We start from the raw sequence: 17,879 nt of genomic DNA, 5'->3' as shown, positions 1-17,879 counted from the left end.
TGCTTGTCTTAGGCTTTCTATTGCTGTGATAAAACAGTGCAAGCCCCACAAACTAAAAAGCTTGAGGAGGAAGGGTTTATCTACCTTACACTTCCCCATCACAGCTCCTTGTTGAAGGAAGTCAGGACAGTAAATAGAGGAAGAACTTGGAGCAAGAATTGAAAGGAAGCCATGGAAGAGTGCGGCTTACTATCTTGCTCTTTCATTGTTTGCTCAGCCTGCTTTCCTAAATCATGTAGGGTGACGGTCCCAAGGGGGACAACTGCTCCCAGTGAGACAGACACTCCTACATCAATCATTAATCAAGAAAATGCCCTCCTCAGACTTGCCTACAAGCAATCTGATGGGAGCATCTTCTCAACTGCAGTTCCTCTTCCCATGACTACCTTGTGTCAAATGGCCAAAAGGCTAGGACAATGTTCTTTCATTGCACCTGGTTCATTTTCATCAGACAGACCAGTGATGCATCTGGAGGAGGAAACTGTTGCTGGGTGTCCCAACTGAGTCTTCAAGGACTGATCAATATCCATAGGAGCCAGAGGCAGCTAAGATAACACCTTCTCCCAGGGATCTAAGCAGGGGGAAACTGAGTCATGACCCTCCCCACTAGATCCTAACATAGGAAATTGGGGACTCTAGTCAGTGATGGAGCAGAAAGATGAGAGAAAATTTGGGCACAGTGCCTTTATGTTCCCTAACGCCATACCCTTGCTTTTTCAGAGAAGCCACGGATGAATAACATTCTGACGTCGGCCACGGAACCCTATGACCTCTCCTTCTCACGCTCTTACCAGAACTTAGCCCACTTGCCTCCATCATATGAATCTGCAGTGAAAACCAATCCAAGCAAGTACTCGTCTCTGAAGAGGCTAAGTAAGTCAAGGCTGGCTGGAGTATAGGTCTGTCTCAAGGGTCTCTAAGTTATTCTCTTCCATGTCACTCTCTTATCGGATATCCAAGGGACTAAGTTTGGAATCCCAAGAGCAAAGGAGTGAGATGTACAGAGGATGAAGAGGATAGCCTTTCTTTCATTCTGTTGGTTCTCAGCACACCCCTTTCCTAGTTAAGATGATGCTGTAGGGCCCTGAGAACCCTTGTCTATCTCTATAAGTTGCACTTACCATTCATGTATCAGCTCACCAGGGGTATTCTTCAAACCATGGGCCTTCCTGTGTGTCATCTTGTAATAGAGGCATCAAGGGCCCTAAGAACCATTCTATCCCAGCCCAGACCATCTCAAGGACCTGAACCTCCACACAGCTCATGCACAGACATTCACTATGTCATTTAAGTCTGCTTTATCCAGGGATCCACCTCTGCTGTTGGAGTCTGAAATGGGTGTTGGCATTGGTGGGTTTAAGACAACACACTAAAATGTCAGAAAGTACATTAAGGGGCATTTTTCTTTACTGACCTGATCTGTGTTATTTGCACCCCCACCTGTGTATGCGTGTGTGTGTGTGTGTGTGTGTGTGTGTGTGTGTGTGTGTGTGTTGGAAATGTTACACAGAGCCCTGTGTAAGCTATACAAGCATCTGACTCTTGAGCTGTACCCCCAGCTCCACAGGTCTCTTTGGATGGCTACCCAACTTTAGTAGGTGCTCCACAGCTGAGCATGCACTTGAAATTCCAGGGTGATCCACTCTGATAGCAGTATAGCCCGTGTCCATCATAGCCACATTCAGAGAAAGGTTGAGTTTTTATGGCAACAAATAACTAACTCTAACCATCAGAGAGGTGCCCAGAAATGAAAGATAGACCCTAGCCTGAACCCTGAGCCCACTAAAGAGGAAGCAGCATTCCTACCAGGAGCCAGAGAGTCCAAAAAGCTGTTTGTAGGAGGCCTCCTTGCTGAAATCTGAGACAATGCAGCCTCATGTATGCCCTGGGAAAGGTCAAGGATCCATAGGACAATTCTGGGAGAACCGACTAGGACAGGAGCCCAATGCATCTGAGCAAAATGCTCACCCAGTATTGCTACAGCCTGCTGCCTGGTGGGCACGAGGAGTACATGTAGGCTGATGATATAGCTGTGTGGGGGCTGGATACCCATGTGTTGGTTCCCTGTACATTGGTTGCTACTCCAGAGAAGGTGTTACTAGGTTCCTAGGTTACCAGTGAAGCTAGTCACAAACGCCTCCTAGATGAGCATCCTACTTAATTCTGACAGAAGCTGGTTCTGTGCCCAGTTTCCATAAAGAAGTGCTCTATCCATCATAGGAAAGCTGTCAGCTCTACCTGGGTTGTTTTTAGCAAGACCAGGAACCAATCTACTTCAGAACCACATGCAGTAGACACAGCAGGCAAGCCAAAAAAAAAAAAAAAAAAAAGAATGCCCTGAGCTTGCCATCAGTGCCACTATGAGCCGGATGGGGAAGTCATTTAACTGACCCCCAAGATGATCCCTGAAGGACAGCATTGGGGGACCCACTGGAGATAGGAGTCTGAGACAAAGGCAGTTAGTGACCCTGAATCAGGGCCCATCTTTCACAAGCGCTCAAGGATTGGTTTGTGTATACAGTAGAGGAGGGAGTTAAGGTCACCTGTCTGTCTCTCGCCCCCCCCCTCCCCCACATACTCTACTAACTAAAGGAGTTTGACTTCATTATCCTTGTAGGTTTTCAGGTATGTGGTGTTTGCTTGCGCATGTGCACATGTATACACCACACATGAACACCTTACTCCCTGGATTGTGGCTGCCCCATCACCTCACTGCATTCTCTCTGTCTCCTCGCAGCGGACAAGGAAGCTGATGAGTATTACATGAGAAGGAGGCACCTGCCAGACCTTGCAGCCCGTGGTACCCTCCCCCTCAATGTCATCCAGATGTCTCAACAGAAGCCACTTCCTCGAGAACGGCCACGCAGGCCCATCAGGGCCATGTCCCAGGACAGGGTCTTGTCTCCACGTCGGGGATTGCCAGATGAATTCGGCATGCCCTATGACCGCATCTTGTCTGATGAACAGCTGCTCTCCACAGAGCGCCTGCACTCCCAGGACCCGTTGCTGTCCCCAGAGAGGACAGCCTTCCCGGAGCAGTCGCTGTCGCGGGCCATCTCGCATACGGACGTCTTTGTGTCCACGCCAGTGCTGGACCGCTACCGCATGACCAAGATGCACTCCCATCCCAGTGCCTCCAATAACTCCTATGCCACCCTGGGCCAGAGCCAGACAGCAGCCAAGCGCCACGCCTTTGCCTCTCGCAGACACAACACGGTGGAGCAGTTACACTATATCCCAGGCCATCACACCTGCTACACAGCCAGCAAGACTGAAGTGACCGTGTGACCAACAATGTGGCCAGGGCTGCTTGGCAGAGTCAGGGCAGGACAGAGCAGAGTAGGGCAGGGGCGAGGAGCATCCCGCCTTGCTCTCCTCCCCTCCCTGGATCCCCCCATTAAAGCTGGAGGTGGGCTGCCTTTGTCCAGAAAGCCATACCCCCAGGGAGATGGCACCAAATGCCTGGTCCAACAAGCACGGACCTAGGCTCTTTAAAGCTCTTTCTCTCCCAGTAGACTTCCCCTGTAGATGAGAAGTGTAGTGAGGTTCAAGTCTTTCGAACACCTACACCACTCCCTCAGTCCCTGCCCCGCCCCTTCCTGGGGACTCAGCTGCGGGTTCTGCCAACCAGTGGACCCTCTCCTGAAGGTAATCGGAAGCTGCCTGAGTTTGAACAGCTAGCTGGCTAGAGGGTGCAGTCAGTGGGCTGACCGAATAGGCTACTCGGTCTTCTTCCTTTATCTACAACTGCATCGCAGATAATCTCTTAGTGCCTAAAAACTGCCTGCTCGCTCTCAGCCAGAGAGCTGCTGTGTCCATAAGCACAATATGATTCTCTTCCGCCTGCTGGAACTCTGGTCTCTACCGAGTGGCCCTTCCCTCGCTGAGCCCTGCAGCCCAACAACGGGGAGGGGTCCCTTCCTGCAGCTGCTTGGTTGCCCCTGCCTCTGCTGTGGGGACTCTGTTCTCCCAGCATTCACTGTTTCTCCTCAAAGCTCTCTGGGGTTTAAGCTCTTGCCCCCAAGAGGGGGCATTAGCCCTTGCCCTCCAGAGAGGAGTAGCGACAGGTTGCCAGGACTTTAGAGGTGCCTCGGCAACCGCCTGATTGTCTCCTTACTTCCTCCAGGCCTCAGGTCTGAACTAGGACCTCCTCTCAGGCCTGCCTTCTTCACCTGAGCTCTGCTCCCAGGAGGCACCTGCGGTGGGCAGAGAGCTAGGGTCGGGAGGACCACTGTGATGCCCAGGGTCTCAGGGGCTCACCATTTCCATTTTCTAGGGCTCTGCCTGTCCCCCCATCCATGAGCCTCAGGCAGAAGTTTCCAGACACAGACAGAAGAAGCTTAGCCCTCAAAAAAGCAGGAACCCTCTGAGGTGGTCATGCTAGACCCTTCCCAGTCCTTTCCATCATCTTTGCCCACACCACCACCCCTTTTCTGTTTAGAACCCTTTCTTTCTCCCTCTGTTCTCTCCCAGACCTATCTCCCACCTTGCTGTCTGCAGCTCCATTACTTTTCTCAGTCAGTGGATCCAAGGGACCAAGATCCATTGGCAGATGCAAATAAATAATGGTGTCCCAGGATGTTGCTCTGGGGACTGTTTTGAGCTTTCTTCCTTGCAGGAATGCTTGGGCATATGGCAGAGGCATCTTCAGCTCTGTGAAAGACCCCATTGCCAGCCCAGCTCAGCCCCATCTTTGCCTCCAACCTGAAGGGGGACAAGATGTAACCAGCTACTGATCCAAGATCAGAAGGAAGAAGACAATGAGACAAAACACACACACACACACACACACACACACACACACACACACTTCTGAGGGCCAGAGCACCTCTCTGGGACTGGGGAGAATCAGTCCAGAATGTCTTGTGGAGAGATAAAACCATCACTTACCAGACTCCAGCAGCAATGCCCTTACATCAGATTTTATACCCCTGCCCCCAGTTCTGCATGGATAACCCTTAAAAGTGAGATGGTGAGAAGCTTGCATTCACTCTGGTCATCTTTAATCCAGCCAAGTCTAGAGAGCCACAGAGAAGCCAGAGGACTGCTTTCCCTTCCTACTTTCAAGAGCTGTAGGTTCTCCTGAGCCCCTTCCCAGAATCCCCCCCCTCCATGAGCAGCTATGTTCTGCATAACCCAGAAGGATTGAAACTGGGGTTTCTAAAGGTAGTCCTTAGCCTCCCCACTGAGGGGGTGTCCCTGGCACTATGTGGCCATTCTGCTTTGCTCCCTGCAAATACAAACCTTCTTAAGGGCTGGTCCCCATTGGGTCTATGAGCATTTGTTGCAGAAGGTAAGGCTCACAGGAAGAGAGGAACTCAATCCAAATAGAGAATGGCTCACTTTCAGAAGCAAAGGCGTGTCTGACAGCTGGCCCCCAGCCCAGCACCTTGTAACTCTCCTTAACCCTTAGCCAGTCTCTTTGAAGGCCATGTGCTGGTGCAAAGGGGGAAGGGCAAGACTGTGGTGGGCAAGAATCCCCTCCCATGTGTTTGTACATCCCATGGAAAATCTTTCAGACACCAAGTTTTGCAGCCTTTGGGGAGCAAGACCTTATCCCAGGCTCTTCCCCCAGCCTTGGCTCTCACAATGTGTCTGTCTGTCTAGCTTCTTGTCTGTCTGTCTGTCTGTCTGTCTGTCTGTCTCAGGGGCTGTTTGATAAGTTGTTTTCCAAACTATTTCTCATCCCTGCCTTATCACCATCTGGTATAAAGTACCTGGCATCAGTTACATCAGAAAATTCTAATGTAATGCTTGCTTCTCCTGAAGGCTTTTCTTGTGCTTCATCCTTGGAAGGAAAACAATAACAAATATAACTCTACAAACTATGTTAATCCAGTCCCCCCTCCAAACTCCAGAAAACTGTGTCTTAACTGGGACATGGAAAAAACAGTAACCAACCCCCATCTTCAGTTTTGCATGACTCCATTTCAATTACCTGTAGACAACCATGATCCAGAAATATTTATATTTGTCTTAACTCTTTTGAGAGAGTCCACAATTACATAGCTTTTATTACAGTATATTCTTATAACTTGCCCTACTTTATTATTGTCAATCTCTTTCTGTGCCTAATTTTCAAATTAAACTTTATTGTATGTATACGAAGAAAAACACAATACCTATATAGAGAGTGTGGGACTATGTGTGGTTTCGAGCACCCAATGGGATTGTTGGAGCTTATCCCTCAGTGATAAGGGAAAACCACTAGATCCCCTCAACTCATCTGTCACTCCAGAACCAGCTAGCTCTGTTGCTATATGAAGTCACTTGAGAGTGTCTGGGGCTGGAACCCTGGTCACTGCTTCTAACCCAAGCAGGCTGGTATCCTCTGTCACATAGGAGGGGCACGGACCCCTTGTGATAAACACTCATATCCCAAGGAAACCCAAGACTTCCTTCTGCATGTCTTCACTGCCCTGGACTTAGGTATGTATAGGTCTCACTTACCCCAAGTATTCTTCCTGAAGATCTCTTACCACACCCATCCATCACCACTCCTTTCTTACCCCCTCCAGTGAACTCTTGGCTGCATATATTCATGAGCCACAAAAGCTTGCCAATAATTCCTTAACCTCCTAAGTGGACTTTGACCGTTAGAATTCCCCAGTGTCTTAGGCAATGTGTTTCCCTTGAGAAGGTCCAGTCCTTACCTTACTGAAATCTCTCCCCTTCTTTATATTCTTATTTCTGTCTTAACCTCCTATGCCAGTTTCCTCTTGCCTTCCTCTCATTTCTTTCTTCAATCATCCAGCTTCCTCCAGCCCTGATTCCTTTTACCTGGGCCTGCTTAAATCTCTAGTTTTAAGAATTAGAGTTCTTGGTGTAAACTGTGAAGACTCTGGCATTCTGTGTTCAAGTCCTCTGTTTGCTTCATTGGTTTGTTATACTTCCTCACATGGGAAATGATGTCCCAAGGTGTGAGATCATTGGGCTCCCCACATCCCTATGATCTCTAAAAGGGAAGGGAGAGAGCTGCCTGATTAGAGGTGTCATGGCCAAAAGATCAGCTTTGGCTCCTGAGACTACCCGACTCAAGAAGCTCTTGACTAAGACTGCTACTAGCCCAGAGTCTTCTGCTCTGGCCAAAGATTCATCCCCTTTGATGCTTGTAGCTCTTGCTTATACTTCAACTCTTGCTCTCGTAGATATCAGAGCTTTCCCTTCATCCCAAAGACTTGAGGACCTTGTAAGTCTTCAATTATGAGGAGCTGTCATCCCAACATCGCTGCCACCAAACTCAACCCATGGCCTTTGGAGAGTTCTTGACTGCCACCTGCTTCATCATTCATTCCTTCCACAGATGTCTGTGGACTGAACCCAAGGTCATAGTTTGAAAGGGCTGCCTATCACTTGAACCCTAGAAGGCACCTGCTCTGAGAGGAGCAGGCACATTGGCCACATTGGCCACTCTGCCATCCTCTCTGAATCTGGGAGGATTTCCGAATAGTTTCAAGAGGCTTGCTATGCTTTAACAAAGTATTTTCAGGGCTTAAGTGTTATTTTTTATAAGCAGTGCATTTTAATGGTAGGTTAAACATGAAAGACAAGTCCTTCTGGTCCCTCTCTTTGTTTTTGGAAGATGGCATATCAAAGAGAGAGAGAAAAAAAAAAGGACCGAGGCTCTAGAACCTTGGCTTCTAGTTCTGGCATTTGTCTCCATCTTGCCATGTGACTATGGGCAAGTCACATTCCAGTGCCTCAGTTTCCTCACTTATAAAATGAGAGGCTTTGGATAAATGAGCCCCCAAAGTTTCATCCAGCTCTTATGCTCTAGGGTTTTCAGTCTCCACGCTCCCTTCTCTAATTCATCCCCATTTCAACTGAGCTGTGCCCATCGTACTCTGCCCGCCCTGTGGCAACATCACTAGACTCCTCGCCAGATTTTGGATGGAACCAATGGGTTTGGCATTGTAGCTGAAAGTTAAAACCTGACCGCTCAACGGGTCACCAATCACGTGTCTCAAAAGCTTCTCATATAAACATACATAAAATACCTGGGTGTCTGTCGCTGTGAAATTCTGAGTTTGGAGTTTTCATTTTTGATGTTGTCCTTATAGCTGGAGGGAGGTAACTCTGCTTTCAATGAGGGGACAGGCTGAAAGATGGCCCAGAAGTCTGACCATGACATTTGGGCATGGAATTTGTATTTAAGGACAAATGGGAAAGTTGTTCCATGTCTCAAAGGAGCATGCTTGGCAGAGGTTCTGTGTGGCAAGGGATGTCATCATATCCCATGCCACAGCATGCATCGCAAAGACCACATCTGGATGCTGAAGCTCCACCTTGACTGGAGAAGACAAGGCATGACTACCAGAGCTACTGGGAGGCGGGTCTCTACCCCATCCCAGTATCTTTTCGGCCCCTCTTCATGTTATTATCACCCTCCCCATGAAGGCTTGCAAAGCACCAATGGAAATTCCAAGTCTCTGTCATCAAACCCATCTTGTAAATCGCAAACACATTAACCTTCCATCATTCAGAAAAGAAAATGATGCTGTGTGTTTGCTTAACAACCTCCCTCATATAAGGGAGGAGAAGACCCTGCTCAACACTGCTGCCAACCCTCCAATGCCACTCCAAAGGAGGACTCATTCATTTGCTTCATAGTGGCAAATACGTCTCTATCCTGTAAACTCAACTAGATATTTTGTAGTAAGGAATTCTTGAAATTCTCTAATAAAAGGCAATTCTTACTGTAACATTTTTAGTTTGGGGACACAATTTCCTAATGGGGGTTAAGGCACATTTTTACTCATTAGCTGGATTTATGGATTCTATGTTTATTATATGGTAGTATTATGAAAAGTACCTTTCTATCTGTACCTCTGCAGTTTCTCCATCACTCACAGGCCTCCATTACTGCTTCTGTACAAAGTCACCATTCTCCTTTCCTGTCAAAGCACACCCTATGTGTACTGTAAACAGAGATTGCTTCAGTAAGATTTAGTCTTAAGGATTTTTTTCCACTTTTGTCAGTAACAGATATTTATGGATCAAAAAAAGTAAAATAAAATAAAGCTGTTTCAACATAACCTGTGTGTCTTAAAGTAGCCACATATTTACAGAGCCAAAACCAAGGTCATGAAAAAGCAAAAAAGGATATGGGTGATAACTGTAGTTGAGAGAGGAAGCAGAGATTGACTACAGACAGTTGCTATGGAACTTTGGGTGTAATGAGATCCTCTAAATCCTAATGTGGCCAAGTTCAGGGGTACATACCTGTAATTCTAGAGTTCAAGAGAATGATGCAAAAGGATTATGAGTTTGAGGCCAACCTGGGCTACATATCAAAATGTTGTCTCAAAAAGCAACAAATAAAATCTACATTGTGGTGATGCCTACAGAACTACATAGATCATGGAAATCACAAAAGTGTATGTTTATAATTGCTGTATGCTATGTTATATTAATCAAGCTTTAAAAAGTTAGAACAGAGGAAAGCAGAAAGTTGGGCCCAGGACACAGTGTCACCTGAGACCAGAGATGAATTTTTCAGAGATGTATACATAGGTCTATTCCAGCACCATTATTCATAGATATTGGGTCTCAGTTTTATTTTAGTATTAGTTAGTTACCATGGCTGAGCAGATTAAAGGTGGCCAAAGACCCATGACATTTAATCTGGAACATAAAAAACTTGTCCCATGAAAATTGATTCAGATATGCAGTTTTGTTCAAGATGTTGTCTCTGTGTGTGGTTGTGATATTATTTTCTTTGGCCCATGCTCAATTTGCTGCTAAGGTTACTTGTTGATCAGCAAAGCCTCGAAACAGATTGAACAAACAAAATGCTGCCAGGAAGTGCATTTATTTTACCCCACAAAGCAGTGTCTTTGTAGTTCTAGAATCCAGGCTCCCAATCCTCCAATTCACCTGTAACCAAATCCTCCTCATAAGAGGCATTGTTCTGATATTTTTAAATCCCAAGTCAGACCTAGTAGTATAGATCTTCAAATCTCAACTACTCAGAAAGCTCAGACAAGAGGATCAGAAGTGAGCTCAAGGTCAACCTGAGCTACATCTGTCTCAATAGTGATTGATTGATTGATTGATTGATTGATTTGATGGGTTAAGGACCTATTTCAGTGGTAGGGAATTCAGTTATCACGCATGGTGTCCTAGGTTCAATTCTGCAAAGAAATCCTTTTATTCTCTATTCCCAAGGGTTTTCCAGAAATCAGCACAGCATTGGCTGCTTTTTCTGCACATGGTACCACATTTTCAGAACACATTCCCTCATCATGACACTATCTCTTCTTCTCCAAGTCAGACTCTCTAACGTGGAACAACTTATAGCAAGTGCACGCATGCACTGACACCTTACACATGCAGAAGTCCTTGTAGTCTATATTCATCAGTGAAAAGAAACCGCAGGGAAAACAAATTTCTTGTTTGGAGGATTTTTTTTAAGCAGTAGGATTTAATCCTAATGCTTACAAATACATATAATGACTAAATTATACTAATAGTCCTCAAAAGAAACTCTAGAGACTTCCCTTGTTGAACGTACAAAACTAATAAGGCTTAACTTAAAAGCACGTTCAAAAATGGCCTGCCTTTCTTGTTGTCTTCCTCCCACCCTACCTTTCTCTGTGCTGCCTGCCTTTTTCTTTCTTCTTTCTTCTTTCCTTCATCCTTTCCTTCCTTTCTTCCTTCCTTCTTTCCTTCCTTCCATTTCTCCTTTCTACCTTTCTTCCTTCCTTATTTCTCTTCCTCTTTCCCTTCTTACGTCCATCCTTTCTTCATTCTTTTATTTGCTTCTTCCTTCCCTTCTACCTACCTACCTTCCTTCCTTCTTTCTTCCTTTCTTTCTTTGTTTCTTTCTTTGTTTGTTTGTTTCTTTCTTTCTTTCTTTCTTTCTTTCTTTCTTCCTTTCATTAGAGTGTCATGCTATGGCCCCAGGCCAAACTGTCTCAAATCTCACCAGGAGTCGACTGATTGAACTTGCAATCTTCCTGCCTGGGCTTCCTGGGTGCTAAGATTACTTTCCTAAACTTCTTCAAAGCTCAATTTTCTTATACAGGGCAATCTAAGAAGCAAGCAATCCCTCTGAAATGCCTCTTCACCATATTAATCGATTATTCCTATAGCTTAACTAAAACTTCAGAGAGAACAATAATTAGGAGAACTAGGAGAAAAGAGGAGAGTGAAAGGGTAGACTAGTGAGGGAAGAGAGACAGAGAGGGTGCCACTGATGAGACACTCTTTGTACCTACCAGCAAATTTACCCGTGTATCAAAAGATGGCTGCCAAGGAAGGGGATTTTGAATAAGATTTTGAGGAAAATATCTTTTATTTCACTTAAATATATTGTCACTGTCATTGATGGTTCTGGAAGTTAAAGTGAGTTATACAGTCTCCTGTTAATCAAATAGTTCACCAGCACATCACATTCTCCCGTGCCCTTTTCATTTTATCTTGTGAAAGTATCTCCTGAAGCTGCCCAGACTATCCTTGAACTCACTCCATCATCCAACCTAGGATCCAACTTATGGTTTTCCTTCCTCAGCCTCCTAAAGTTGCCAGAATCACAGGTATATGCTACTACACCCAGTTGACTTAACTTGTTATGATTTCTCAAAACCTACAACTTGATTGTCACAGAAATTCCAAAGACTGCATTTCCCCAGACAGCTCTAGACTGTTCATGGGTTACTGCCCTGACCTTAGAAAGCGAGCTTAGCTGCATTTTAGAAACATGAGGAGAAGAGAATCTATTTCTTTTGTCATTTAACCCTGAGCCTTAAACTCAATTTCAAATCCAAGACACACCAATGAATAGTATTTGTGACATAGTAACAGTATCACTCTGAACTGAGTGTCTTTTAAAGATTCTCCTATGGGCCATAGAGCAAGCTATTCCCATGAGTCCATCATAGCTACCATGGGAAAAGAAATCTCCCTTTCTCCATAAAGAACACTGGCCCACACTGGTCTCCATTTTAGACTTTTAGAAAACAAAAGCTCTAAGTGGAACTCATCAATACCCCCAGGCCCTCAAGAGAAGATGTATAACCAGAGCATACCTCAGACTTTTTCAGTTGACATTCTTGCTGGTGGGCCCTAAGATTTGCTTAAAACAAGATCCCTACATGAGTCTATATATGTTAAATATTGAGAAGCATACCAGTTATAAATTTTCCCTTTCAGTTTTGAAAGTATATGACCATATAATAACAGCTTTTAGTTCTGGTAGTCAGAGTGGCCATGATTTCTGTAGCACGATGATTTTAGGTAACTAGCTTCTGTGAACAGATTAAAACAAAAATGAGCTTATAAGAAATAAGTATGTAGAGAATGAAGAGAAAAGTGAGGCTTGGTGTACAAATTACTCATAAAAATTTATTATACAAGGAAACTATATGGACTCTTCAAGACAGCCTCATGAGGATAGACAGGAACCTACAGGACCATTCACACAGAAGAAGAGTGTCAGATGCAGAAAGAAAGGGGGCTAAGAACATGATTGTGGATTCAGGAATAGGAGGAACTCTGGGCATGGGAAATAAAGGGGCAGCCATTTTGAAGGAAGGAGAAAAGGCAGTCCAGGGGGGAATTCCTGGAGAATCCCAGTCATAGCACATGAGGAGGAGCCTGCCAAGTGTGTGTGAGGGGCTGACTGTGATGAGGTGGTACCCGTAAACTTCCTTCAAACATAATAGAACTATTTTTTACCCCATTGTTGTGGGGCTTCTGTAGTGCTTTCTCATCCTGAATCAAAGACCCAAAATAGATGGGGCAGCCATGATCCACAGTGTTACCTGTCACAGGGCAAAGGAAAAACTAGAAGGGCTAACACAGAGTATTAAAGAGTGGTCTAGAGTGACACATGTCATTTGCACTTAGGCTTTCTTGGCTGGATTTAGCTCTACCACACCATACCAGAGCCCAGAAGTATGATTCTACTCTTTCCAGAAAGACAGGGAATGGGAAACATGGAAGGAGTATCACTGAGAACCACCCTGGTTGGCATGCTATGTTTAGAGATAAAGGCCAGAAATTTACATAGGAGATGATGCCTTCTATGGCAATAACAAAACCCTCTTGAGTATTTGGAAGGAAGAGCTCTCTACAGCTGATTTCCTACATCTGGAGGTTGGTCCACTTTTATTCCAAGTTGGTTACTGAATGTCTTATTCAGTAGTCATTTGATGGTAAGAAATAAAAAAAATTACTCAAATTAGTTGAGGCAAACAATGAGAATTTTATCATTATCTATTATTAGCATAAGATGTAAAAAGTGCTCATAAGACATAAGGCCTCACAAAAGCTAAGAACTTTCCTCCATTCAACTCATGACAATATCCTTCCTCCCACTCTCATGCCTAACACTCTTTTCTCCAACTCTGCAAACTTCCATTTTTTCTCATATATGGCTTTCTCAAATGAGAAAGTCTAAACTGAGATAATGTCTTCAGTAATTAAGCCCCAACAACCTTCCCTGCCCATCCCTTACGGCCCACTGCCTCAATTTTGTCTCTAAATTCTGAAATTGATGGAAAAAACACAATAGTGTCTGCATGTCCATTTACCATGATTTCATTAAAAAATGCCCCTAACATTTTTTCTAATATTGAGGGTTGAACCTAGGCTTCGTGCTAGGCAGGAATGTCACCTCTGAGCTACATTCTCAGCCTTAAATGCTCTAAAATTAATAAGCAGTGGCTTATTAATTGGCGTCATGATTCTGGAAAAACAATTGGTTTCTGTAAGATAGTTCTGAACTGGGTCTCTTACAGCTGCAGTCAGACAGTGAGAGACTGGAAGAATTGTAAAGCCTCCTCATGCACATGTCTGGCTCTTAAGGCTAGCTGTCAGACCTCAACGGAGACGTCCTGTTCAGTATGCGACAAGGGTTCCCTCCACAAAGGCTTCCTTGGAGATGGTAGCTGGGTTGTGGTAGCAAGTGTCCAGAGAAAGTAAGAGAGCTGGTAGAGGAGATAAACATATTGAGAGAATGAGCCTGACAGTGCATCTGTCTCTTTGTAGGATGCACTCTCAGAGGTCATACATATATAATATGCTCCCCGAGTCACATTGGTGAGCTTCTGCCTAGGTTCTTGGTCATAGACTACAGGCTACAGTGCGAAGGAAGCATAGCAGGGTCATTCCGAAAGGAATGTATGTTGATGGAAGCACTTGATACGGCTGACTTTGAAAATAAAATCTACTACATTTTGTGCCAAGTGACTGTCCTTAGTACTGCAGCTCTAGTAAAGGAGACTTGTATCACTTACTTTAAAAAAAATAGCTACAAACATATATTCCTGAAGAGGCTTCAGAAAAATGAGATGTGAGGGTGAGAAGCCATGCTGAACAGATCCTTGGTAGAGGGCCTTCCTTAAATTGTTAAGGAAATATCCCAGAAGAGAGCACCTGCTCTTCAGTGCTATCCCAGGACCCCAGACAGGACTGGGACCGTGACATGCATATAGCAGATTTTGTGGGATCATGTGAAAAGATTTCCTACCCCAGGGTGATGATTATAAACTTTAGCAGTACCTTTCCCCCCCTTTGTTCATCTCCTTCCAAGCCAGGCCAAAACTATCAGAAACCACCCTTTACTCTGCCCTTGGAAAAAAGGCAGACTAAGACTAAGAAAGAAGTCTTTGTTAACTCGACTTTCAAAATAGACCATTTCAAGCCCAAAGTGCAAAAACTGCTATGCACTTTCAAGAGGCACACAGCAGAAAGGAAAGAGAAAGGTGTGTTGTTAATGTTTAAAAGCTGACTATTGAGTACCAGTGATTCAAACTCGGCAAGTTTGAGGTTTTACAATAAGCCACAGAGTAGAGAACACATAAGATGTGAAAGGAACTTACGCAGATATACAAGACAAAGAGAAAACCCTTTTATGCTTGGGTTGGAGGGTCTGGAGAGAATCATTGAAAATATTTAGAGAGGACTCTTTTAGGGACTTCCCACCATAGTCATCCCTCACAGGGTGAGCTGTAAATGATGAGAATAGGAGGAAGTAGATAACAAAATTTTCCAGACAGATTTGAAGATCTGTAGGCAGAATGGACCTCTGGGAAGCAAATTCCTGATGACGGCCAATGTTCAAACAGGGCAGAGATGGGAACATGTAAATTGTTGTAAGATAGGACTATACAAAGGGATAGTCCTCAACTCTGCCACTAAGCCCTCATTTTCCTGTCTGGGACTTTCAACGTGTCCCCAGAGGCATCTCAGAGCTTATAACAGCAAGCACTTCCACACAGAGAAATGAGGACATGCATACCTGTGCAATTGCATTAATCCAAAGCTGTTCTGTGCATATCCTGAGGCTCAAAGTCCTTCAAAAAGAGTTGTAATACTGTTTCGTTTCAGGACCTGTTACACTCTTAAAAAGTATTAAAGATCATAACAAGCTTTTGCTTCTTTAGCACATGCTGTATACAATTATTAATATTCAGGATTAAAATGCAGAACATTTAAATTTTATTTATAAAAATCACAGCCAGATGGGAGGAACAAGTCTGGTGTTCTATTACACAGAAGTGTGATTATAGTTAACAATATTGTAATGCATAATTCAAAATAGCTTCAAGAGACAGTTTTAAATGTCCTCATCACAAAGAAATGGATAATGCTTGTAATGATGGAACACTGAAGCATCCTCTTGTCAACATGCACTATATAAATGTAAATGTACTACGACATTACACATTACCCTGTAAACCCCATAACGATGTATGATTTTTCATCTATCAATAAAGATAAGTGAAAAGGAAGCACATTTATTAGTTCATTTTGCAATAACAACACAACAGTGATGTGTTAACATAAATACCATATTCTTGTGGAAATGACTACAATTTCAAAAGAGCAAATTAGCCAGAAGTTTGAAATTGTTTTACATTCTTAAAAGTGGTTGATAGTCTGACTTTCTATAAAACTACCAGATTCCGATGGTTGCTTCTGTGGTCAATCAGCTGCAACATCACGGACAGTGCATCTCTCAGGAGCTTGCTGAAGATGGAGACAGGAGAGAGTATTCAGACAGAGGAGACAGAGCTGGGCATGACTTCTTTCCCACTGTGGCCTAAGATAACCCTGAGTTAAGGTATGGAAGAAAGTTGGGCTTTATACTGATTTGGAAGCTAACGATCATGGACTGCATTTAGTCATTACATAGAGAAATTACCACGAGGCTTCTTATTCTACAGAAAGTCTAAAAAGCAAAGAATGGGAAGAAGAAATAAAGTTGTTTATTGGTGGGATGCTATGTTTTCCTTGCTTGCTGTATGATTATGTGGCTTAGGACCTGTGTGGAGAGAAGAATTTTGTGCTGAAAACTTGCTGGAAGAGCATATTGCTCCCAGAACAAGAAATTGCTTCAAATTATTTGATAGAGGGTAAGAAGATAAGACTTTCCCAAATTAAAGGTCAACTCTTCCACAGATATCAGGATAGGATGGGAAAAGAAAAGACATGGTCCTGGCCACCACCCAGTATCCCCAGTATTAAGGCCAATGTAAAATACTAAGGCCTAGATGGAATGTTAAGGCTGAGGTAACAGTTACCTGGCTAGCCTGCCATGATAAGAAAACTTTCTTATGTTTCTGTTGTTACTAGAAAACTTTCTAATGCCAAGATAGATGACATATTATATTATGACCTGTGCCCTTGGGAACCAATTATGTTAGAAGTCAGTAGAACTGTACCCACAATAAGCTTGGACCCAAACCAACCACCCAACAGCACTTCCTGAACCTGTGTATAAGCTTTTATTGTATAAGCTGCTCTTGAGATGGACTCAAACGTAAGAGAGACACATATACCAATATAAGAAACTCTTTAAAATAAGACTTATATTTTGAGTAGTGGTATAATAAAGTTTAAATTCCCAAGACCTCCCTAGGAACTAAAATTCTACTTGGCAGAAAGAGACATGTACATGGATAACTAATATCCAGTTCGGCAAGTTAAGATGTGAATGTTAGACAAGTCCCATCCTGGTAGACGAGTTAAGACATGAGTATTAGTCAAGGCACGTCCTCTGCCATAGTTGAATACCACAACAAAGGGAGCAGGGTAAGTGTATAGCAAATACATGTTCCTAAGGAAATCCCCTATCCATAAATCTTGATTGGTGAAATAACTTGGGCACAGATGTTTATAGGTTTGGGGCTTAAAAACCCTGTAAGATCTTAACTCGGGGTCATAGTTCATTTCCTGAATCTGGACCATGGGCCTGGTTAACCAGTCCTGAGACATGCTCAGTAAACTACCCCTGTCTGACAGAGGTCAGTGTGTGGTTTGTGAGGCAGTTCCTGGATCTGAACACCCAGCATCTCCTCGCCACACACTCTGATCTTAGCCTACCAGTGGAGAAGCATGACTCAGATCAGACCAAAGTGAAACAAAGAGAAAATAGCTTCCATTTCAGGGAATGAAGCTTTAATTAGTTACATAAACCCAGGGGTACCCGAAACTTCATTTCACAAAATATGGAAACGTTGTCCTGCTAATTAAGGTCAAAGTTTACCATTGTCTGGATAGCTTTCTGGGCTCTACACAAAATGGCAAACCCCCTTTACTAACAGGGCTTCTCCTTTCCTAACTGTGTCTGGTGAGTTAAAAAATCCCACACACACCTCTACTTGCAGAATGTCATTTAGCCTTGGTTAAGATTACAGGCTGAGTTTCCTTTTACCCCATAAGAACCTATTCAGCTAGGACCTGAGATTCCTGGAATGCCTCCCCATACTAATGAGGCATCTTGGGACCTTAGCCTTCTGCCAATGACCATTGCCCACCCTGGGATAGCCCTACCTCCTTAACCCCATCCATTGAATTAACCCAAGTAAAGATGATCTGTCTCCCTGAAGCTGGTCCTGGTATGTCATTATTATTATATGTACTCACAGGGC

At 44.0% G+C, this 17,879-nt stretch overlaps 1 protein-coding gene and 1 long non-coding RNA gene across 5 annotated transcripts in view; one reads left to right on the top strand and one right to left on the bottom strand.

Moving 5' to 3' along the window:
- The window catches only part of Shisa6 (shisa family member 6), a 316,260-nt gene extending 307,225 nt beyond the window's left edge, over positions 1-9,035 (top strand). For all 4 annotated transcript variants that reach the window (XM_030246098.1, XM_006533619.4, NM_001034874.3 and 1 more), the window contains 2 exons: positions 721-873; positions 2,738-9,035. In XM_030246098.1, the coding sequence (XP_030101958.1) occupies positions 721-873; positions 2,738-3,288 (704 nt within the window). In that variant the 3' untranslated portion in view covers positions 3,289-9,035. The remainder of the gene's footprint in view (positions 1-720; positions 874-2,737) is intronic.
- The window catches only part of Gm12296 (predicted gene 12296), a 133,203-nt gene that overhangs the window by 80,478 nt on the left and 34,846 nt on the right, over positions 1-17,879 (bottom strand). The gene's annotated exons all lie outside the window — the stretch shown is intronic.

This window comes from Mus musculus, chromosome 11, assembly GCF_000001635.26.
Source record: "Mus musculus strain C57BL/6J chromosome 11, GRCm38.p6 C57BL/6J".
Classification (NCBI taxonomy): Eukaryota; Metazoa; Chordata; class Mammalia; order Rodentia; family Muridae; genus Mus; species Mus musculus.
The sequence above is the reverse complement of the archived record's forward strand: the minus strand, read 5'-3'. Positions and strand labels throughout refer to the sequence as shown.